We start from the raw sequence: 24,496 nt of genomic DNA on the forward strand, positions 1-24,496 counted from the left end.
AGGAAAAGAGAGAGAGAGATAGAAACATCAATGATAAAGAGAATCATTGATCAGCTGCCTCCTGCACACCCCCTACTGGGGATGGAGCCCACATCCCGGGCATGTGCCTTGACTGGGAACCTCCTGGTGCATAGGTCAATGCTCAACCACTGAGCAATACCAGCTGGGCTTTTTTATTTGTTTTGTTTTTTATTAATGACTAGAGGCCTGGTGCACAAAATTTGTACACTGTGGGGTGTCCCTCAGCCCAGCCTGCACCATCTCCAATCTGGGACCCCTCGGGGGATGTCCAACTGATAGTTTAGGCCTAGTTTAGGCTCGACGCCTAACTGCTCCCAACTTCCAGCCTGGTCCCCCTCAACTGCCCTCCCCTGCAGGCCTGGTCCCCCCCAACTGTCCTCCCCTGCAGGCCTGGTCCCCCCAAACTGTCCTCCCCTGCAGGCCTGGTCCCCCCCCCAACCGCCCTCCCCTGCCAGCCATCTTGTGACCTCATGGGGGCAGCCATCTTGTGCGAGGGCGTGATGGTGAGTTTGCATATTACCTCTTTATTATATAGGATTACAGTGCTATGACTTAGGTATCAAAGATATTTGTAATCAAAATAATTAGCTGTTAAAATTTTACTCATCAGATTATTTGGAAATAATTCTAAGCAAAAATAAGAGATCATTAAAGTACAAACCTGAGGAACATGAGTGTGTTTTCAAATTTTATTGTTTGGAAGATGAATTCATTTTTGATTGTGTGCCCACTTAAAAGGCTTGTGCTTTTTATTCTCATGGTAAGCAGCCTCTGGCTTCATCCGAGGAGGGTGGGACTCATTTGGGAAATGTCTTAAGCTCACAGGTAGTATCCACTGAAAGAACATTTGCCGATTAATAGCTAATTATGATTTTGCCAAAGAGTGAATTAACATAATGGGCTGGGTGGCAATGTAGTTAAGTCTTCATGGGTGTTGGCTGATGCTGATGCTGCCCTGGCCAGAGCTGCCAGCAGTGCTAGTACATGTGCTGATGTCATGATCAAGCAGATAAATTCCCGGTGATTAGTGCATCTCTTAACTCCTGGGAAAGATCAGAACGTGGCAATTTTACCTGTCATGTTCACAAACTGACAAGGGATAGAAGTGTTGTCTGATGATGATCCCGCAGAGGAACTGAGTGTCATACACAGCACGAGAGGTGCACAATGAGCTTGGCTTTGTGAGGAACATTATTAATTCTGAAACAGCTCTGTGGCCCTTCGGCTTTCTCTGGACTGTTGTTTAATGCAGCCTATGCCTAAATTATGAAAATGGGTGTTTTTCTTGGGAAAGGCTCACAGGATCCTGTGGTCTGGACAAGAATTGTTCGATTATTATTGATGCATAGAATTTGTGTGATCGTTGAGAATAAAACTCAAGCCACCTCTCCTGTTGCTCAGGGCTTACCATGAAGTGCTTGGGAGAAAATTTGCCCAGCAGGATATTCCCAGTCATGTGTAAGATGACAGGGATGCAACTTAATTAAACTAGTCACTGAAATAGCAGGGTATGTCTTCCGGAGATGGGGAGCCAATCTGGACACAAATGTCCGCTTAAATGTTAATGGATATTGTGAAATAATAATGGGCTTTTAGAAAAGGGAACAGGTTAAAGTTAGTTATAATGTAACACCTATTTCCAAAGCATTAGGCAAAGTAAGCTTAGTGCCAAGATAGTTAAGTTACTACAAGATACTTTATTGAATTAAGTGAATTGGTACTCTGGTAGCTGTTCCTTTTTTTGCTAGTTGTCTATCTTCCATGTCTGTGAATAACGAAGATGGCCTATACTTAAAAAGCAAGCAGTTGAATTTGACTTACACACAGCACTTCTGCCTGTCACGCTGGCCCACAGTACTTTCACTGTCTACACCCCTTTTACCCCCTAGGCAGATGGCATGGTTCAGGACTTCTAACAAGTTTCCGGCTGTGCATTTTCAGATGCACTAGACTCCAGCTGATCCTATACCGTTGATCCAGGCTAGAACAAGAGCTTGGACAGACATGGTCTCTGGCTACCTGAGTCTGTAACTTATTCAAAGACAGTATCTTCCTGCATCAGGACCAGGCCACAGCATGGACTTAGCTCTAAGCAGAAGGAAATCCAGATTTCATAGTATTGGCCGTATTTAAAACAACATTTCAGATACACTTGGAAGCAGGTCACACAGCTCAGTCTGCAGTTGAGACAGCATGCTTTTCTTTTTGAGGTCTTACAGCATCGCTCATGCTCTCTCTTGGAACTTTCGATTTGCAGATGCTAATGCTGGAGACCGTGGACAGACCAATAACGCTGCTTCTGCATCAGCCTCCAACTCCACCTGAACAGTCCCGAGCAGCCAGCTGCACAGGAAAAACCACCAGTTACTTGAGTGTCACTCAGCAACACTGGTCACGTTTGGAAAGAAAATTAAAAAGAGAAAAAAAAAACCTGTTCATTTTAGTGTTCAGTTTTTTTATTATTGTTGTTATTATTTAACCTTGTAAAATATCTATAAATACAAACCAATTTCATTGTATTCTCACTTTGAGGGAGAGCCAGGGGTGGGAGGGTTCGGGGGAGGGAAAGCGGAGCACCAGAACACGATCTCTCTCCCACGACAATCTTATCAGAAGTCTGCTGTTGGATACTTTAAAAACAGGACTCCTGCTTCATGCCCCTTCCACAAAAGAAGAAAACTTTGTTCTGTGCTGAAGTTTTTTTGAACTTTTTTCTTTTAAAGTCAAGTGTAAGACTTGGTATAGTGCACAGCTTGAAATTGGTTGGGAGCTTAGCAGGTGTAACTCCATGGGGACTTAAATGTCACTTGTAAAATTAATCCATATCCTGGGGCGTTCGAAGACTTGCCTTTGGCATGTTGGTGGCAGGTGTGGCAGACAAAAAAAAAAAAAAAGGAAATGTGTATCCTTTGTAACCCTGGGAGGTCAATAAAGTTAGAAGCTGTAAGGGGAAGATTCTTAATTGATTTGTTAAAGTTCTGTTTTGCTCTTCATCAATGCTAGTGGTGGGGGAACTTGTGTAAGAGGCTGTCGGGAGGAGCATGCCTGTGCTTCCTGTGGATCTCTGTTTGCCTGGCCAAAGGTTCTCTGCAAACCTTAGTACGGTTGTAAACTAGTGACCCAGGAGAAGGCTGACAAAGCGTTGAGCCGGCCACTCTGGCTGTGGAGGTCAAAAGTCGATAAACCCGGAAGAAGGGACTGGCCAGGGCAGATCTCACCACTGTGAATGAAGTATTCCAGATTCTTCTCTAAAGTTGCTTCCCTTGGAAAGATACACTTGAGAGGACATTATAGTTAAATAATGTGAACTGTCACAGTCTACTGGTTTATTTTCATATTTTTTAATTACAGATTGAGCTTGCAGAAATTGCCACGTTCTGCACATAGTTCTAATTTTAAATCCAAATCTAGAATCTGTATTTAATTTCAGCTTTTTTTAACCTCATGCTTTTTAAATTTTATTTATTGATGCATGTGTCAGGCCATTATGATTCTAGATGATAGGAATATTAAGAACTACGCATCCAAATGATATAAACAGTCACTAGTACCTGCTGACGTTATAGGAAAGTGGATTATATAAATGTGTGTATATGTGTTATGTATAATAGATTCAGTACTGCCTTTTGTTTTTGTTTTCATTTTGTCCACAGTATCAAAATTGACTGCTTGAAGAGTGAGAAGAAGAATGATTTCCCTATACCCAGTTAAGAGTTTTGTTTGTTTTCTTTTCTGTATCAGTGGATGGTGTAAGAACCAGTCTCTGTTTTTGAAGAAAAAGCAATATTCCTTGGAAAGCAAGGAGGATTGAAGGATTATGTTTGCAGTGAGGAAATAGATTTTTACAAAGAGTTTGTTTTACATGTTTAAGGTTGACATCTATGTGGGCCTTATATACTCTAAAATGAACCTTAGTCACCTTGGTGCTTATGGGCCATTACTTGACCTATGAATCTTTAAGGCACAACCAGTTGTACTTTACATGTAAAGATTACTTGAGTGATGGCCGCCTTTCCCCGTACCTGCTCCTTCCCCACATGCCTTCTACGGTTCACTGAGAGCTAGGGCTGCAGAGTTGGGTCCTAGGTTGTGTGTAACCTACCTTCCCCTTCTCATTGCCACCTTAGGTCATGTTAGGGGTCTCGCCCTCCAGGCGATTTGGAAATAGAGTCTCTTGACAGCCCTCATGCTGGTCCCCAGAGCCTGTACTACTTACCCAAGTGTGTGTGACTCCCGGAGAGTCGACTGCCTGCTGAAGTGAACCAGTGCCAGAAAGGCAGCTGTGAGCCATCGTCGTTTTCACTCACTGTTTAGCTGTGCTCTTAGGCCGCAGAAGGGGTTTCTCAAACCTCTGGTTGTATCAGAGTTCATGAGGAAGGAAGCATCCTCGGTCAAACCAAATCAAACGTATTGAATTTCAGTTTTCATAATGAGCCTCTAAGAGCTGATTAAGATTGGAAGGACGTCTGAGTGAAAGTATTTGGCAACATGATACTAAAGGAACGGCTTTGATAGGCCATTTTCAGAAAAGATTTATAAAGAGGCCGAACAGCAGGTCTGTGACAGAAATGGACCTGCTTTCAGACCACTGCCTGGCCAAACATCTGGACAGACACTACTCTGTATTTGGTATATCTGCCAGAGTCCATAGAAACCTGTGCTTATTTTACAAAATACCTTCCCCCGATAAATGGGGTGAGAAAAGAGAAGAGTCTGATGCTTTCCTCTCGTGTTGTGTGTGCGTGTCTGAGGGCTGAGGTGCGTGATTTTTTTTCTTTCTCAAGGATCATGGCAGGATCACAGAGCTTTTTTATACAAGTGAGATCCAGGTCTCTGCGTATCTTTTTGTAAATAATAAAATAATAATAATAATAAAAGCTCCTCACCAAATTCAAGCTTGTACATTATATTTTCTTTCGATGTTTTTAAATTTAAGTTTTATTGTTTTGTATGTAAATATGTGGACCCAGGAACTGTTATTAATGAGCAAAAAGTTACTGTTCAGGGCAGTGATTCTGTTTAATAATCAGACAAAATGTAGACGAGCTTTTTAAAGCCATATAGTTTTAACTCTGTACAGTAGGTACCGGCCTGTATTATTGTAACAATAACTCTAGCAATGTATAGTGTATCTATATAGTTTGGAGTGCCTTCGCTTCCATGTGTTTATTTGTTGTTTTTCATTTTTTAAATTTTAATTGGTTTCTCTCTATATCCATGTCTCCCTGTCCCCACCCTTTTTTTCCTATGAAATAATAGCTCACTCATAACACAGTGTCTGTGCCCCTTCACGGTGAATTTCAGTGATACCATGCTCAGGAGTGGAAAGAGGAAACCATGTTTATAATCTCCTGTCATGTAAGCCCTGCCTTTGTTTTGGTTCTGAACATACATGTCTTCCTCAGTAGCAGTGACAGGTTTCATTTCATCCTTAGGCCATCCAGGGACTCAGCGTAGTGCCAGGGAGCCCTAGAGCTGGAGGGTATCAATTAGATTTTGCTCGTCTCTTCCCCAAACCCTAACCATGGGTCTTACAGTCAGCAGATTCCATGCTCACTCTCCTCATTTCCTTCCCCCCACAAATGAGAGGGGAGAACTGGTTTTTGTAAGTCAGTTCCATTGTAGCATCGGGTTTTGCTAATCAGTGGTCTGAAATGCCATGGTAAGATGGCAGGCAGTAATGCCGGAGTGTGTGCGAGGACTGTGGTTTATAAGGGGACTCCGCCTGTCTGTCCTCCCGCCACCTCCACCCTTTCAGCAAAATCTCATTTTAATTTCTTTTTGAAAAAAATCATTTGAATTCTTACTGTGTGCCCATCATGAAGGCCTTTTTTGAAAGAAAAAAATCAAAATTACTTGTTTTGCCTCCAAGTACTCCATATGAGATGTCTTGAATAGAAGAAGAAAATAAACTTTACCAAACCAAAGGTTCCTATTTTTGAAACATCATGTGTTCATTCCAGCAAGGCAGAGGACTGCACCTTCTTTCCAGTGACATGTTGTCATTTTTTAAAGTCCTCTTAATTTTTAGATACATATTTTTGGTGTGTGTTTTAACAAAGCTGCCTAACCAGTCATCTGGTCTGCACCAATGCAAAGGTTTCTGAGAGGACTATTGTATTCTCTATCCCTGTGGATATAAAGACACTGGCATTTTATTTCTTTTTCCCTTTCCTTTTTAAGGGATTTAACTTTGGAATCTTCCAAAGGAAGTTTGGCCAATGCCAGATCCCCAGGAGTTTGGGGTTTTTTCTTTTCTTTTAAACAAAAATTGTAACTGATTCCTGTTGTTGTTCTTAGTGATCATCTAATCACAGAGCCAAACACTTGTCCCGTCTATAGAAAAATAAACTAAGCATGCTTTACAATAAAATCTGTCTTTTCTGATAGAAACCTGAGCCACTGAAGATAAGAGAGACAACTAGAAGCAGAGTAGAGTCCCAGACTAAGGTCTACGTTTGAGAGGCTTCGGAAGTAATCCCTGAGGTTTGGATTATTTTCTAAGGGTTATGATGTTTTATTCAAGTTTGTTGCTCCGTTTTGCACCTCTGCAATAAAAGCAAAATGACAACCAGTACATAAGGGGTTAGCTTGACAAAGTAGACTTCCTTGTGTTAATTTTTGTTTTTTTTTTTTTTCATACTATATCTGCTACAGGCAGATTCAGATAGATGTATGAAATGTGCTTGCCTGTAAAATTGCATTTATAAATGTGTTGCCGATGGATCACTTGGGCCTGTACACATACCAATTAGCGTGACCACTTCCATCTTAAAAACAAACCTAAAAAACAAAATTTATTATATACATATATATATATATATATAAAGGACTGTGGGTTGTATACAAACTATTGCAAACACTTGTGCAAATCTGTCTTGATATAAAGGAAAAGCAAAATCTGTATAACATTACTACTTGAATGCCTCTGTGACTGATTTTTTTTTTTTCATTTTAAATATAAACTTTTTTGTGAAAAGTATGCTTAATGTTTTTTTTTCCCCCCTTTCCCCATTCCCTTGTAAATACATTTCGTTCTCTGTGACTTGGTTTGGAAATAGTTAACTGGTACTGTAATTTGCATTAAATAAAAAGTAGGTAGCCTGGAAATGAAATTAAAATTCACAAGTGTGTGGTCTTTATTTCACTACCCAGCCCTCTTCTTCACCCGGCCTGTTTTGCCACTGCAATATGTAGACACATCACCACCTCTTTTCCTCCAATTAGAGAAACACGGATCTTTGTTATAAAAATCGAGATCCGAACATTAGTTCCCGTTCTTTCAAATGATCTTACTCCATTGTGTAGCCGAGAGGTGCAGCTTCCGCCTTGGAAACCTTTGGATTTGATGCAGAGGAAGCTTTGCAGACATGGCATTGAGAAGAAAGAAAACATCCCTGCAAGGGACACATTTTTAAAACGTGAATAAGCTGCTGTCTTCTGTTACTGTGCTCATGGTTTGGTGTAGCTGTATCTTTTTTTTTAAGTTCCATCCCATTAGTAATGGTCTTTGGGAGTATCTGTATAATAAATGAACACAAACAGTGGGGCTGTACCTCCCTGGTAACCAACACATGTTGTGTTTGAGTCTATCATTTCCAATATTGGATGATGTATGTAAACATGTAATGTCTCTTAGTGCAAAAAGAAACCTTTTTTTTTCTTTTTAGGGCTGGCTCACTGTCAGGCCTAATCTAAAGGCTAGATATAAAGTCATGTGACTGCTGCTTCAATAAAAACAAATTTATATTGGATAAAGTCTGGTCCTCTTTGTTCACTTATGTTTTTGTTGTGAGACATGTAACAGGGGAGGGGCAGGGGGTTAAGATGTCTCTTGTGGGATAAGCCAGCCTCCTGATGGCACTGAAGTGCTTTTGTTTGGGATTCACTAATATTTCCTGCCCCATTTGAATGGGGGTTGAACAGGATGCCCTTTTAACTTAAAATCCTGGAAGTCTGCATTTCCAGTCCTTTGGGATCACATTTCTGGGGGAGCAGTGACTGGATGCCATTTGGGGTTCTAAGAGGGTAGTGAGGAAAGGGAGGGGTCAGGTTCCCTTCAAGGAGAAGGTGGTGAAAGAAAGTGACTACAGTGATGGACGGTCACCCAGTCCTCGGGTGCAGGAATATTTGACTTACCCACCAACACCTTGGGACTTAGGAGAGTTGTGAGTGCATTATGGCAACGTGTCCGGGGAAAACAAGCTGTTGTGGAAGGTGGGATGATGAGGGAGGGGACAGTCAATCAAATGTACGTTTCTCTTTCCATCCTCTCCACAAAGGAGAAGCCCTGGGCCTTCCCCAAAGATGTCAAGGCTTTAATGGGATCCTTCAAGTTGGGGCAGGTAGGGATTGGCTGCTGCGTGGCTCTGACCAGTGGGGGAGCCAGACAGTGAACATAACTTCCTTAGGAGGTCTTTCTCCTGAGCTTTGGAGTCAGACTTCATCCTCACCTGACGGGCAAAACCTAGAAAAAGAATGGTGGCTACAGAGATGCCCAGAAAGTGACACTCCGTCTAATGCTCAGAGCTCTGGAAGGGAGTAATAAGGAAATCCGAATGCTTGAGAGTAGGGTCTGGCGTCCAGCCCTCTAAACGAGACCACACAGCTGCTGAGACGAAGGGTCCTGTGTGAGCTCTTTGGTACACCTAACCTTGACTCTTAACTGCACTTGGACTACACTTACTTTTTAAAAGTATTTACGTGGTTAGTATTAAATCATTGTTTAGGGAATTGCCCAGGTATTTTTAAAACCAATACATTCTCTTTTTTTATTTATTTAAATTTTTTATTGTTGACACTATTGCAGATGTCCTGCATTTTCCTCCTCTTTGCCCACCTCCACCCAGCCCTGCTCTTGGTCCTCCCATTATTGTGTGTGTCCATAGACTATGCATATATGTTTTTTTGTTGTTGTTTGTTTTTTAATATATTTTATTGATTTTTTACAGAGACGAAGGGAGAGGGATAGAGTTAGAAACATCGATCGATCAGCTGCCTCCTGCACGCCCCCCACTGGGGATGTGCCCGCAACCAGGGTACATGCCCTTGACCGGAATCGAACCCGGGACCCTTGAGTCAGCAGGCCGACGCTCTATCCACTGAGCCAAACCCGTTCGGTGCATATATGTTTTTTAGCGAATCCTACCTCACCTTCCTTTATCCAGTGTCCCTCCCCTCCCTGCCCTCTGACATCTGTCAGTCTGTCCCATGTATCCATGCCTATGGTTCTATATTGTCAGTTTATTTTGTTCACCAGATGCCACATATGAGTGAGATCACATGGTATTTGCCTTCCTCTGACTGGCTTATTTCCCTTAGCATAATCTCCAGGTCCATCCGTGTGACAAAGGGTAGGATTTTTATTGTGTAAATGTTCCACAGCTCTTACCTACTCATCCACTGATTACATCCTGTCCTAATCTCACCTTGCCCTCACTTAACTGTAGCCTGCATTTGAATGAATAGCACACTCAAAATTATTCCAGTGGGAAAGAGGCGACCCATTTGATTTATGAATACAGTTGAAGTTTATATTTACAAAAGAAATTCCTGGGGGCAAAAACTGAAGTCATTGCATTTGCAGAAAGAAGCTTTTCCCCTCCGTTTCCTTTCTAAAAATGAGGGTGTTTGTCTCCTTGATGCAGAGAAGCTGGTACACCTGGAGGAATTTGGGGCATAAGTTTGCTTGCTTTGATATATTGTGTCAATTTCTTATGGTCTCAAAGTTTGGCCAAGTTCTTGTAAAATGGTAAAAGCTAAGCAAGTATCTGTTCCTTAAAATTCAGTTAACGTGCAGCTTCATTTGCATCAACATATTACACTTTTGAAATTAGTTCAATTACTACATTTTTAATTATGGTATAAATATGTTAAATTTTTATATGGAGCAATCATTTTACGAGGAAGCCAAGTTAATGCATTTTTATGTTCTTTCACCACAATCTTCAGATATGTAAAGGGCAATCCTATATAATAAAGAGCTAATATGTAAATGGTCCTCGCGCCCTCGCGCCGGGGCCAGGGGACTTGAGGCTGTGCCCCCTACCCTGGCGCTGGGCCAGGGGACCTGAACCCGGGCTGGGGAACCTGAGGCTGCACCCCCCGCCCCAGTGTCAGGGCCAGGGTACCTGAGGCTGTTCCCCCACCCCCCGCCCTGCAGGCTTGATGGGGGTGGGGCCGGTTGCATCTGGGTCTCATGCAATTTCGAGGTGTGCACAGATGGGTGGGGACTTGACTCTGGGTCCTGCGGCGTGCCCCAGACTCTGACAGGAGGAAGATTTTCATGTACATTTTACTAATTTTCTTTCATCTCTGACACTTCTATTATAGAGAAAGGGCAAATAGCAATATTAAAATATTTCCTCTAATTAATTCCCTTTTAATGTGCACAAATTTCATGCACCAGGCCACTAGTCCTATATAATAAAAGGCTAATATGCAAATAGACCGAACGGTGGAACAATGGGAACAGCCAAACAGCTGGTCACTATGACATGCGCCGACCATCAGGGAGTGTGTGCAGAACATGGCGGGTGTTGGCTGCTGTGGGATGGTGGAGCAAGTGAGCAGGGGCGCCAGACCGAGGCAGGGCACTGGTCACTGTCATTGGGGTGAATCTCTGGTGGTTACTGAAAATTCTTTGCTCCTGCGTGCCACAGTTCCGCCCGGTGCTTGCACCTGCTGCTGGCACCGGCCCTGCTCACACCCACTAACGGTGCCTGGTGCTGTTCCCGATCACTTGGCACCATCAGCTGGTGCAAGCAGCGGCTGCAGGCCCTGATCACCCCTGAGGGCTTCTCTACCTCCCCCTGCTCCTGAGGGTTGATCAGGGCAGTAGCCGCTGCTTGCACCCGCTACTGGGGCCAGCCCCAATTGCTCTGTGCCATCAGCAGGTGCCAGCAGACCCAGTGCTGTCAGCATGTGTGAGCAGCAGCAGGAGCAGGGCTGCTGACAGACAGGGAACCAAGGGCTGTAGGGGGAGGGGACAGGAGGGGGCAGGGAGGATGGGCCAAGACCCGCCCCTGTGCCTACTGCAGCCTCTTGGCCCACAGTTCCTTTCAAGGTGCACAAATTCATGCACTGGGCCCCTAGTAGTAAAATCAGTAGTAAAGAATAGAAACAGAAACTTATATATTATATACAAGACATTTCTGTTTTCTTACCCCCACGTCTATCCCTGTCCCCAGAAAAGGCAAAAAGAAGAAAAAGGTTTAAATATCTAGCCAAAAGTTAATTATTTAAGTCAGCTTGCCTTAATTTGACAATAAACTCGGGATTATATTTGCTAACTAAGCCTTAGCTGTGGAATGCATTATGTAAAATTAGTTAAAATGTAATAGGCAAAAAGCAAAAATGTTTTTACTCAAATGGCTATAAACAAAGCAGACACTTTCATACCCTTTAGCTTTGAAAACAGAATCGTGACCGGGAACATACGGTGCAAGCATATCTAGCACATTTATTAACTGCCTGTCAACGTAGCCTGTCACAACACCCCAGCGTTCAGCCCCAGGAGCAAGCCCCAGCCCAGCCGTGGGCAAACTACGGCCCGCGGGCCGGATCCGGCCCATTTGAAATGAATAAAACTAAAAAAAAAAAAAAAAGACCGTACCCTTTTATGTAATGATGTTTACTTTGAATTTATATTAGTTCACACAAACACTCGATCCATGCTTTTGTTCCGGCCCTCCGGTCCAGTTTAAGAACCCATTGTGGCCCTCGAGTCAAAAAGTTTGCCCACCCCTGGAGATGGCCCAGCTCCCATCGTCCTTTCTGCTCTCCTACCACTAAATCCCAGACCACAGGGCCTTTTCTTAGGGGGCAGCGGCTTTGCCTCTTCATAGGCTCTACCTTCAGGCCCAGGCGCTCTCCTGTAAGGCCAGTGGCTTTGCTTTCCACAGACTGAGCTGGGGCTGAGGGCCCATGTCCCCTTCCTGGGGACCGCTGGCCAGCACCGTCAGAGCTGTCGCAAGTTCCCTGAGAAGGCCGGACCTGCAGGGCCTGGTCAGCTCTCGGCGGTGTCCATCTGTCCAGTCCCAGGAGTGGGCCCCGAGGGCTCTGGTTCTGGCTGCCCCACGGAGGCGTGCCCCTAGGGCAGCCCCTCAGGCATCTGAGATGCTGAACAACTCCTGCATGAGGGGCGTGGCGAAGGGGTGGATGTCGTGGATGCGCAGCAGCCGCTGGGTGTGCTGGGCGTTGATGCTGCGAAGCTCGGTGAGCCTGGCCATGATCTTCAGGAACAGGAACCTGCGGGCCGGCCAGAGGGAAGGTTGGGGTGCAGCCCACCCTGGCCCCACCTCCCGCCCTTGGGCCCCTCTGAAGTCGCCCAAGTTTGGGGATTTTAATCTCAGAACAACATTTCGGGTCAGCCCAGGGAAAGGCTCAGTGGAATTACTTAAGCTTGTCCTTCAGCCTGTGGGCGAGAAGGTGGGGCAGCCTGGGGGACTTGAAGTGCTACACCCCCACGGGCACCTCTTGAGTCCATGTACGGGAGATACCTGTGGGGACACCCAGGTATTTCAGGCACCGAGTGCATGGGTCAATTTGTGGGGGAATCGCCGTGGCTAATGGCTGGGGGGAGGACCGAGGGCAGGGGTTATGGAAGCAGGGGTTGTAAGCAGCGATCCCTTCTTGGTCTAGTCTGGGATCTCGTGCCTCACTTTCCCCATGATGCCTCCCAGCTCCGTACAGGGGAGGACTGAGCAAATGAAGACACAGCCACTGCAACACCCCAAGACTCTGAGCTCAATAGAAAGCTGGAGTGGGCCAAGTACGGGCGGGGCGTAAGTTGACACCAGCATACCAGGGCTGGCCCTTCAGCCCTCGTGGCTGGAGCCTGTGGACCGCTGAGGCCCGGGAAGGGTGGACGCCACTGTCCGGCCAAGCCCTTGGCAGCCTCCCTCCCTTGGGTTGTAGAGAACAGACTAAGGGGTCTCCTGCTCAGTTTGCTAGTCTTTGTTCTGGGAGGCGGTTAGGCAGTGCTCAAGAGAGTGGGCTGTGGACTGGCCACCTGGGGCCACCTCCGGCCCCACCCCTGTCGGCCGTGGACCTACCTGGGCCAGTCACCCTGAGCCTCAGTCCCCTGCAGGATGGTGGTAGCACCACTTGGTGGAGCTGTTTTCAAGACTAACTGTGTTAGTTCCTGGCACAAGGGCTGGCACTTCTCAGTACATGACAGCTATTATAGATGTACTGTTATCATGGTTATTGTCACATCTTTATTACCAGGTGGTCATTGCTGGCTGTTCCTAGAGACGCTGTAGGAGCCTCAGGAGCCTGCCTGGCTGTGCCGTCCTTGGCCACAGAAGGGAAGGCCCCAGGCAGCCGTGCGGCTGCGGAGCGTGGCCTCGGGCCCTTCTCCACTGCTGGGCTGGAGCCCAGGCTGAGGGGGCAGGAGACCTCGCTGGAGGTCCCAGTGCGGGGCCCCAAAGCCCTGGCCCTCATAGCCCACCCCGAGTGTCTCCAGTCTGCTCTCCCAGAAGACCCAGAACAGCGGCCGGCAGGCAGGGTGGGGCGCCCCTCACACCTGCCCTGCTTGCTGCTCACCGGTGGCGGGGCTGGGGACGATGATACTCGATGTAGGCCTTCAGGGCGATGGCGAACCGCTCCTGCAGCTGGTCCACCACACTGCGCTGCACCACCCCAGGGCGGTCTGTAAGGAGGGAAGCAGTGTGGTGCCAGCAAGGCCATGAGGGCAAAGCTCCCAGCCCAGAGAGGGCACATTGCCTGGCAACACCTTCCAGAGCAGAGACCCCAGGCAGGGAACTGAGTGGAGCACCAGGAGGACTGTGCATCCCGCCCCCACCCTCCCTGCCCCGCCCCCGCCAAGGAGAAACCAGCAGGGCCCTACCCTGGCTGTGCAGTGAGAGGGGCAAAGCCACTGGGCAGGACCTTCCCTGGGGAGGGGAGGGGAGGGGAGGGGAGGGGAGGGGAGGGGACGGGAGGGGGGGGGACAAGGAGGGGAGGGGTGGGCTAAAAGCTGAGGGGATGGGAGTAAGCCTGCGGGGGGGGGGGGGGGGGGGGCGTGCAGGGAGGCTGAGCGGCCGCGGGGTCCCCACCTGGGGAGAAGAGGGAGATGGCCTGCATGAGCACGTACTCCTCCTCGTGCAGCCGCAGCTCCTTCAGCATGTAGTGGAACTTCAGCATAGGCTCCAGCAGGAGCTGCTGGAAGCCCCCTGTGGGTGGGTGCGGCATGAGGACCCAGTCCCAGGCCTCCCTCACTTCTGCCATGCTGGTCCTAGGACACGCACATCCTGGCGTGGCTCCTCTACCCCGCCCGGCTGATTCCCTCCCTCTGCAGGGCGGGCAGGAGGCTCTTGGGCACCTGCAGGGTCTTCCAGGCAGTAGGACAGCCGGCCACACTCCCAGGTCCCGGTCTCTGCGTTGAACACCGTGTTGAACCTCAGCTGGCACAGCTCAAAGGCGGCGCCCTTCAGCAGGGAGATCTGGTCCTCGATGGGCAGGTCCCTGGCAGAGGGGAATAAAGGGGAGGCTGGGAGGGGAGCCGCCACTGGCCAGCCCCACGCCCACAATCCAGAAATCGGGGGAGAGGGCAGGAGAGGATGGGCTCCAGCCCTGAGGATTATTCCAGTTGCTTTTGGTTGCCTCCAATCTCTGTCCCTCACAACCCAGCCAAGCAGGTCACCCCTCCCTGCCCCTTTCTCCAGCCTCGCCCACCTCAGGGACTCCCCACTGACAGATGGAGCTTGGCGTCCCTTCCAGCCCAGCCCCCTCTCCTCCAACTCCCTGCACAGCCACTGACCCACAGCCGATGCCTTGGCTCCTGGTCCCTGGCCTCATCCTTCCTGCCTCAGTTTCCCTGCTTGGAGTGATTGCCTCTTTAGCTTCACTTGACTGAACCTGCTAATCCTTCAGGCCAAGCTGTCTCTGCCTCCTAGGCGTCTGTCCGGGGTCCTTCTGCCGCTGCCACTCCTTTGGCATGAGCTCCACGCACCCTCTTCTTTCAGATCCACACTACTGAGCTACAGATGCCGTGAAATGTGAAATGGATTATGCGCGCCTTCTCTCCCCAGCCCCCAGCCTGGGACCTGACAGGCTGTGGCCCTGAACTCTGTACTATGTGCTTCCCAATCTGGCCTCTGATGAGCTGTGAGCCTGTGCGAGTGCCTTGGCTCAGTGAACTGCTTTCTCTCTGTGGAACGAGGGTGATCGCAATGCCTGCTCCTGGGCGGCTGTGCTCAGAACTGTGGCCGTGGGACTGGGTGAGTGGCCTCCCACCCTAGGGTTGTACCACGGCCACTGGGTGTCGGTGGGGACCGTCAAGGTAGGTAGGTAGGCCTTACTCCTGCTCCTTTGACCTCATTGCCACAATCTGACCTCCATTCCAGCCTGTGGCCATCCTCCCCGCTTGCTTAAATAAGTCCTGTGTGTCACCCCTGGGCTCCTGGAATAGAACTGCCCCCTGCCTGCTGAGGAGATCAGGCTCTCGTGTGTGTTGTTCGGCTGCACCTGAGCAGGCCTGGCAAGGCCAGGCGGCCACCCCGGAACAGGTATGCCCAGCACCATCTCCAGCCCGGACAGGTTACGTGTCACGGGCAGCGTGTGCCCCACAGCAGGAGGATCCGGGGTGTCTCCCTGCCCCACTGCCCCATGGCTGTTGCCCCCACACCTCGCTGTGGGGAGTCCCGACCCTCTGGTTCTTAGGACTTCCCTTCCTCCTGGGGGTCTTCTCAAGCACCTCTGATGGGGACTGCTAGAGACCCGGCGTCTGTGCCGCCTCTCTCCTCCCTCTGGACTTCCTTCCCTTTCCTTCCAACTCTTCCCTTGTTCTGGAACTGCCTAGCTGTGAATCCTGCCCGTTTGGGGGAAACATAGGGGAGGGAATGACTACTGACTGTCCATCATACATGAGCTGGATGCTCTTCAGATCTTTTCCTATTTCATAGGACAGCCCAGCAGTGGGCATCGTTAGCTCCTTCTAGCAGATGAGGGGCTCAGACACAGTGGGATTAAAGGGCAGGCCACCGTCCCCCAGCTAAGGAGCCATGCAGCAGGGGCTCCGTTCCCCCACAGTGCCAGGTCCCCGGAGTTGGGGGGCAGAGACAAAGAAGGGTCTTTGGGCACCAACATCCCCCAACTTCCGGAGGATCTAGCCCAGAGCCTTTGAACCTGTTGGCCATTTTCTGCTCCTTCCCATTCCCATCCTCCACCCAGCCCCTGTGCCCCACCTGAAGTGGGAGATGACTTTGGCAAAGTTGATGATGCCTTTGAACATGTAGGTTGACATGTCAGCCATGTGAGGCAGCAGGGAGAAGATCTCTTTCCCACTGCCCTCGGCGGGGGGCTTGTAGTTCCAGATGCTGCCGTCTTCCCCCCGCAACTGCAGAGAGACCACCTTCAGGGGGGACAGATCTTCTCTGATCTTGCTCCACTTGGTAGCTTCTTCCCCAGGTGGAGTCTGCAGAGACTCTGGGAGCTCATGGCCACTGCTGAGCACCTCTGGCAGCTGGAACCGAGAGGAGGTGGAGAAAGGAGAGGTAGACAGCATGTACTCTCCCCATCAGGTTCCCACACAGGCCCTGGATGGGCTCCCACAGCAGCAGGCTTGAGAGGATGCACAACTGCAGGCAGAAGCGCACGTGCACACGCACTTCACACACACACACACACACACACACACACACACACACACACACACACACAGCACTTGCTTCTTCTCCCTGGTCTCCTATCGGGTGGTGCACTTTCTGGATCTGTGAATTAATGTCCCTCACATCCCTGCCCCATCAGATATGGGCTTGCTCCCTGTCCCTGGGGAGGGTGAGAGGGCCGATACCCTTAGCTATGCCCCAAGCATCCCTGGCCTTGTAGTTGGGAGACTCAGGGAAGGGTCTGGGGTCTACAGATGGAAAAAACAGACTCCTGGGGGCCCTGGCTACCGGTCCTCTGAGCTGAGCAGGTCACCTGGGGACACTGTGAGCATCGAAGGGGAGAGGGCACAGAGCTGAGACGTGGCTGACAGTGCTGAGATCACTAACGTTTCTTGAATCAGTAAAACCAGTTCACAGACGTCAGACCCCCAGCATGCCCTGGCCCTGTTTTCATTAAATCCTGAACCCCAGCAACCCTGGGACTACTCAGCTTCTAAGGCTCCATTTATGGCTCAGACCCGGTTCCCACCTGTTGCAGAAGGAGGAAGCAAACCTGAGCGTGTGTCAGACTCCCCCCCCCCCCCCCGGGGGTCTTGTCAAAATACAGATTGTGGGCCCGGCCTCGAGTATCTGAATTGGAGCCTGGGGGCATCTGAGAACTTGCATTCATAACTAACAAGTCCCCAGGGTGCTGCTGGTTTCAGGGGCCAGTCTTTGAGGACCCCTGGGAATGGGATTGGGGTTTGGAGGAACTGGCATAGCCACTGAGCCAACTCTAAAGCCTCATACCCGGAAGTTCTTGAAATGGGCGAAGGTGGTGTCAAAGGTTTTCATCTGAGCATCCATCAGCTCCCTGATCATCGCCCACTGCTCTTCAGTCAGACCCTTGGCTCCCGGGGGCTGCGTCCCAATCCGTTCTCGCTTCTTCCTGATCAAGGCCCGTCTCTGCTCCACGGCTGTGTCAGACATGATCACTGTAGGGACGGCCAGGGCAGGCTCAGCTGCCTGCAGGAGTGAGGCCGCCCTCAACCCACCCAGGCAGCAGCAGGGGAAGAGCTGCTAACAAGAAACCCAGACTCGTGAGGACAATGGCTCCTCTGGAGAAACACTTGGGTAAGGACAGAGGAATCAGGTGCGGCTGGTGTGCTGCCCACAACTGTGGGGTTTGACAACTTTGTGGAACAGTGGGCAGAGCTTGGCTTCAGAACCAAAAGGTGCCGGGTTTGGTGACAGCTGGGTTTGAGTGACATCAGTGACCCTGGGTAAATTCCTGAACCCCTCCTGCCCTCAGTTTTCTTCTTTGTCATCTGGAATGACAGTGCTCACCTCCTAATGCTATTCCAATGAGGCATTGCATGGAAGGTGCCTAATGTAGCTCCTGGCTATGTATGTAGGAGCTATACACACACACATATGTATACATCAACATGTATACATATACATACATCTATATGAATATATATAGGGAGAGAGGAAGGTGGGGAAAAGTAGGTTTGCAGTTGTATTAATGATACAATCCTATATAATAAAAGGGTAATATGCAAACTGACCCTAACAGCAGAAAGACTGGGAATGACTGATCACTATGACACACACTGACCACCAGGGGGCAGACGCTCAATGCAGGAGCTGCCCCCTGGTGGTCAGTGCGCTCCCACAGGGGGAGCTCTGCTCAGCCACAAGCCAGGCTGATGGCTGCCAGTACAGCGGTGGTGGTAGGAGCCTCTCCCGCCTCCTCAGCAGCACTAAGGATGTCAGACTGCAGCTTCAGCCTGCTCCCTGCTGGCAAGTGGACATCCCCTGAGGGCTGCCAGGCTGCCAGAGGGATGTCTGATTGCCAGCTTAGGCCCGATCTCCCAGGGAGCGGGCCTAAGCCAGCAGGTGGTCATCCCCCGAGGGGTCCCAGACTGCAAGAGGGCACAGGCCGTGCTGAGGGACCCCCCTCCCCCAACCCCGAATGCACAAATTTTTGTGCACTGGGCCTCTAGTAATAAATAAATGATAGCCTGGCTGGTGTGGCTCAGTGGTTGAGCATCAACCTATGAACCAGGAGGTCACGGTTCGATTCCTGGTCAGGGCACATGCCCAGGTTGCAGGCTCGATCCCCAGTGTGGGGCATGCAGGAGGCAGCCAATCAATGATTCTCTCTCATCATTGATGTTTCTCTCTCCCTCTTCCTTCCTCTCTGAAATCAATAAAAAATATCTTTAAAAACTCCTGTATAGTAAAGAGGGGATATGCAAATTGACAGTCACTCTGCCACAAAATGGCTGCACCCACAGAGGAGGCCGAGTTCCCATAACAAGCCTTAACGAGCAATCAGCAGGGACCTGAGGCTGCGCCCCCCTCACCCCCATGGGGCTTGACAGGGAACCTCAGGCTGCACCCCCCACCCTGGCGCCAGACTGGGGACCTCAGGTCGTGCCCCCCGCCTGGCGGGGCTTGACAGAGGACCTCAAGGTGCGCCCCCCCCACCCCAGTGCTGGGCCAGGGGACCTCAGGCTGCTTCCCTTGCCCCAGGCTGGGGGACCTGAGGCTGTGCCCCTGCCCATCGGGGCTTTACAGGGGATCTCAGGCCGCATCCCCCACCTGGTGGGGTTTGACAAGGGTGGGACCAGCCAGGTCTGGATCTAGCCCAATGGCGGGGGGGACAGGGGGGGAGGCGGAGGGGCTGGCCAGGTTGGTCTCATGTGATTTTGAGGTGCACATGGGTGAGCGGGGACTTGACTCTGGGTCCCCTGATGTGCCCCAGACTCTGACAGGAAGAAGATTTTCATATACATTTTACTAATTTTCTTTCATCTCTGACACTTCTATTATAGAGAAAGGGCAAAAAGCAATATTAAAATACTTCCTCTAATTAATCCCCTTTTAATGTGCATGAATTTCGTGCACCGGGCCACTGTAAATAAATAAATGATAATACAAGAATAAACTGTTTCCTGTACTCACAACTATAATCCTACTTTTGCCCGCCCCTGTATATTCACACCCACACTCCCTGGAATGTAATAAGTGTTCAGTAAATGGCACCTGGTAGCATGTATTCCTGTCCCCTGCATTCAATACCAACAAGACTCCTCAGAGTCGCCCAGGTTCTCTGGGTCTCCAAGCCCTTGGAAAGCTGGGGCCACTGCTTAGCAAGAAATGTCAACCCAACCACGTCCCAAGGAGCTCGGGGCTCTCAGGCCTCCCATGGGTTTCTGGAGCCCACTTGTGTGTGCACAGTGACTCTGGGGGGCGCTTGGGGGACAGCAGGGACAGCGGGTGGAGGCCTCTCCCAGCTGATCCGTGGGAAAGCTCTGCCCACAGGCCCAGGGAACGTGTCCCTGAAGGGGCTGCCCATCTGTGATCGCTGGACACGTGCGCTGGAGGCTTCCAGCCCCTTCCCCACAAGCTGTAACCCAGAGTGGCCTGGGCACAAGCACACCAAAGCCCGCAGGCAGAACGAAAGCATCCGGTCCCCTGTCTGCAAACGTTCCTCTGCAGGATGCCCATGGGGGCAGCAAGGGCGCTAGGCACCGGAAGCTGGGGTCACATCACACTGGCGTCTCTGGCTTCCCTCTCCCAAGTTCACGCCCCCCACTTTGCCTAAAACGCCACAAGGGCAATTATAAAGGGGACAAAGAGTCACAAGGGCACCTGAGGGGAGGGAAGGGCATGACTCTGGTCTGAGATGCCCACCCACCCAGAGCAGAGGGCAGAGGTGCCCTCCACCTGTCCTGCCCCCCAGAGGGACTGTTGTGCCGGCAGATGGGCTGCAAGCTCCGCTCCCTGTGCCTGCCCACGGCTCACAGGCCACGAGCTGCCCAGGGACCTGTGCGCGGGCACACACCTGCATGGTGCCCGTGTGCACGCCTGCGCATACACATCCCCGAGGCCCACGCCTGCTGCGCCCCAGCTCGCGGTGCCCGTGCACCCGGCCCCAAGCCCGCCCGGGCACACCCTGCCACTCACTCTCCTTCCTCATGCCGCTCTCCAGGCACTTGCGCAGGCGGCAGGCCTGGCATTGCCGCCGGGTCTTCTGGGTGATCTCACAGGTGCCCTTCCGGAAGGGGCACCGCAGCCGAGCGTTGCGTTTCATGGCCCTCCTGTGCGAACAAGGAGCAATACGTGGGCGGCGGGGAACAGGCCACACCTCCCTCTCCCTGCCCCTTCTGTCCCTAAGGGATACGAGCCACACCTCTGTGGGCCTGCCTTTGCCCTGAGACAGGTCAGGCTCACAGGAAAGCTGGAGGGGGCTCCTCAATCTTCCCTCGAGGCCCGAGGTGCTGGAGGAGGGCAGCAGGTGGCAGCTTTCCTGTGAAGTTCGGCTGTGCTGGTGTTTCTGGGGGCCCCGCCCCGCCCCTGCCAGTCTGGGTGCCTCAGCTGCAGGCCCGGCCATGTCTCCACCCCACGCCCATTCCCTTCCCTTCACACCCTCTGGCCGTGTCACTGGGAACCTAGAGGAGGGCCTTGGCAATGTTTCTGTGGCGGTGGCCTCTTCCCAGATTTCTCCTTCTTGGAAGAGGGAGCCCGTGGAGACCAGCCCCAGAGGGTGAGACATATAGGAAGCCCTCTCTCTCCTTAGCCCCCACCGCAGATTGGGGGGTGGGGGGCAGGCAATGGCTTCCCCTTTGGAAAGATGGCTCCTCCTGATTGGCCTGGTGGAGCGAAGAGGCTCACTGCCCTGTGAGAGTGAGTGTGCCAGGTAGGGGAACGATGGGGTCACAGTTTCTTAGAGACCCCAGCACAGCCACCCTGTCCCCACAGCCCAGCCATCCGGAACTGCCCACCAAAGACCAGCCAGTGGGGCCTAACTTTATCCCCCATCCCCGCCCTTCACCGCTGAAGAGAAAGAAACCAATTCCTCCCTGGCCGGCCGCAGGTTCTGGTCCAGCAGAGTGGGAATGAGGCACAGCTGGCGGGAACATGGGCACAGACAGGAGTGGCTGCCAACGGGCCCTGGGGCTGAGCCCGAGGCTAAGTCACACTCAGGTGGCGGACAGGTCAGGCCAGGGACCAGCTCAGGGAGCAGGTGCGTCACAGGCACCACCCCCTTTGGCCTCCCCTGCTGGTCTGGGTAAGAGACCCCTGATCCTGCTCCAGAGCACCCAGAGGGTTAGAGGGGAAGGCGCTCAGGTTTAGTGCAGGTTTAGTATCCACACGCCGTGGGTCAGATACTGGGCCAGATGTTTCGCAGAGCTTCGCGCATTTAGTTCTCACAACTCTGCAAAACACATGGAGTCACCTGCCTGGCACGGGTGCAGAAACCAAGTCCAAGTAAATCGCAGGTTCGAGGGGGATCTGGCTGCGACATCCGTCACCCCATCGAGCGCCAGGGTTGACTGGGCTGATCTGGCTGGGCGGGTGTCCCCTCCCCCTTCATCGCTCCACAGGCGTCCCTCCCGAAACCACAAGCTGTGTGCTCCATCAAAGACAGTGACCCCCCCAGCGGAGAGGATGGCCTTCTGTCAAGGGTGTAGAGTAGCTGCATCCCCTGCCAGGCCCCCAAACACGCTCTCAAAGGTAAATCGCTGCCCGTCCTCCAGGTAAGTGACAACTGAGCTTTGAATCTGTGGCTGCCTGACACCAGAAGGCAGCAAGCTCTTACCTCTGCGGCGCTGCCTCCTCTGGGGGTCCCAGGGCAGCCAAGGTGCGGGGAGAGCAGACGACCCCCCCCCCTCCCAACCCCAGGCGGTCTACACCGACAGGGCCAGGTCCGGCTCAGGCGTCCGCCCTCCTCGGCGGGCCCTGGTGGCCTGTGCCTCGCTCGGGGGTGAGCTCTCCGTGAGCGGCCAGCGCAGGAGCAGCCTGGCGCCCAGGGTGGGAAAGGCTTCCTTGCTCGGCGAGAGGAAGAGCCGGTCCTTCCTTCCCGCTGCACACTGAGGTCCCTGCCCGCCCCGCACTGCTCTGCCCCGAGCAGGCTGAGCTCAGAGCTCGCGCAGGATGGCAGCGGAGAACAAGCAGAGGAGCTGAGCTGCTGGTCACACCACAGGTAGCTTTGCGACCTCCAGTACGAGAGGTAACGTGTTTTCCTTATTGGCAAACCCCTCTGAGTGGAGCGTTCTGCACGTGTAACTGAACGCAGCCCGACCCCGTTGCTGGTCTGCCCGCTCTTACAATCCACACCACCGCGTGCTCGTTTCCCACGGGAAATGGGCTTCTTAGAACCTGCCCTGGGCTCACCTAACCCCGGGGCCCGAGAGTGGCCCAAGCTTGACCACAGCAGCCCGAAGCCGGGGTTTCCTCACTCAGGGCGTGTGTGTGTGGACACTGAACTGCTCCGGTGACTCCCTGGGCTGACGCAGGCCTGGATGTCCTGTGGGCTCTGGTCCCCCACCCAGGACATGCTGACCAGCAGCCCATTTGGGGGGACCCTAGGGGGCGCCCTTGCTCTAAGGTTTGTTTCCATTCACCTGTCCAGCCTCCAGGAAGTCAAGCGTCTGTCCTAAGAATGCCCGAGGCTCCCAAGGGTGGTCCCCCAGGTGGGAGCTGCTCTCAGCATGCCCTGCCCTCCACAGGGGCCAGTGGGGAGCTCCCTCACAATCCTGCCTCCGCCCTCTCCCTCCCCTACCCCCCCATCGGCTTCTCCTCCTGGTCTGAGCCCTGCACTGAGCTTCAACTCTTCTCTTTCTTCAGCTGGACAAGCTGAGCCCTTCTGTGTGGGCCTGTCTTGTTGTGCTGGGACTTTTCAGTCTTTAAATTGTTGGATTATGTGCCTGTTTCTAGGTGAGCTTGTCTTTCACATTCTTCATTTATTTTATGCCATTCTTACTTAACAACCACTCTCTAAGGCTGATTTGAACACTTGCATTTTGGACTTTCACATCCTTTCCTCTTTTACAGACTGAATTTCTATTTTACTCAGAATGTTCGGAGAAACAAAGGGTACCTTAATAGAAGGAGACCTTTTCCAGGAAGGAAGATGGAAGATGGAAGATGAAGGATTCCTCTGAGATATACGTGGCTCTCCTGAGACTAATTAGGAGGCCTTCGGACGGCCCCGGCCCACACGCTGAACCTGGGAGACGGTCAAGCTGCAGCGCTGGTGCCCAGTGGGCTAATGGCAGAGCCCCAGTCGGATGGGCCCCGGGGTGTCAGGGTGGCCGGTGGGGAAGGTGGCAGGGTACTCTACCTGAAGAAGCCCTTGCATCCTTCACACGTCATGACATTGAAGTGATAACCAGTGGCCTTGTCCCCACATACACGGCAGATGTGGGGCTCCCCCTCCCCCTCCTCGCCATTGATGGTGGGCTTTCCAGGGGTGGAGCCTGCTTCTCGGCAGTGCTCAAGGTCATGGTGGTTCCAGCTTTCTTCAGGTCTCACCTCCAGGTTGGCTTCTGGCCTTCTGGGACTAGGAGTAAACAGCCTAAGGTCAGTAAAGGGCAGGACAGGAATGTGCAGAGGCTGTCCCCACGGGGGACCCAAGAGCTGACCTGTCATGGGAGAAAGAGGGTGGGGTGGAGTTGCTATAAACAGCGATGTAACCATCTACAAAAGCTGGAAGTTGTTTCCATGGCAGAAATCCAGGGCCTACCGAAAAACCTCCAACTACCCAGAGTTACAGAGAGTGCTCCACAAGCAAAGACTGTCACAGGAAGGGACATTTTATACACAAGGCATTGTTTCAGAATGCACACTGGAGGAAAACAACCCGCCTTCCGTTTTCAGCTTCATTCAGGAGCCACTAAGAATAGCAGGACCTGGGGCTATGGAGATGGTTGCCAGACATTCTGCACGTAAATCATCAACTGTGGACAAAGGAAAAGTGAGACGACACTCCCTCTGCCATCGATATAAAGGCCTGTCCCTAGAAGGGAAGTGGTACACAATTACAACAAGACGTGTGAACCATGGAAGTTCAGTAGAGGGCACCCACC

General features: G+C 51.5%; 2 protein-coding genes across 7 annotated transcripts in view; one reads left to right on the forward strand and one right to left on the reverse strand.

Moving 5' to 3' along the window:
• The window catches only part of GSK3B (glycogen synthase kinase 3 beta), a 179,181-nt gene extending 172,039 nt beyond the window's left edge, over window positions 1-7,142 (forward strand). For all 6 annotated transcript variants that reach the window (XM_059687739.1, XM_059687736.1, XM_059687737.1 and 3 more), the window contains one exon: window positions 2,279-7,142. Coding sequence is in view for 5 of the 6 variants with exons in the window: in XM_059687736.1 (XP_059543719.1) it covers window positions 2,279-2,346 (68 nt within the window). In the remaining variant the exon portion in view is untranslated. The remainder of the gene's footprint in view (window positions 1-2,278) is intronic.
• A 4,518-nt stretch (window positions 7,143-11,660) lies between these two features.
• NR1I2 (nuclear receptor subfamily 1 group I member 2) lies at window positions 11,661-23,929 on the reverse strand. The gene is given in 9 exon segments (XM_059687743.1): window positions 11,661-12,270; window positions 13,570-13,675; window positions 14,082-14,198; window positions 14,348-14,490; window positions 16,212-16,489; window positions 17,424-17,608; window positions 20,592-20,725; window positions 23,752-23,885; window positions 23,888-23,929. Coding segments are annotated over 9 exon segments (1,269 nt in total). The 5' UTR covers window positions 23,915-23,929; the 3' UTR covers window positions 11,661-12,125.
• Between the last annotated feature and the right edge of the window lie 567 nt (window positions 23,930-24,496).

The sequence above is a fragment of the Myotis daubentonii genome, chromosome 3 (genome assembly GCF_963259705.1).
Source record: "Myotis daubentonii chromosome 3, mMyoDau2.1, whole genome shotgun sequence".
Lineage (NCBI taxonomy): Eukaryota > Metazoa > Chordata > Mammalia > Chiroptera > Vespertilionidae > Myotis > Myotis daubentonii.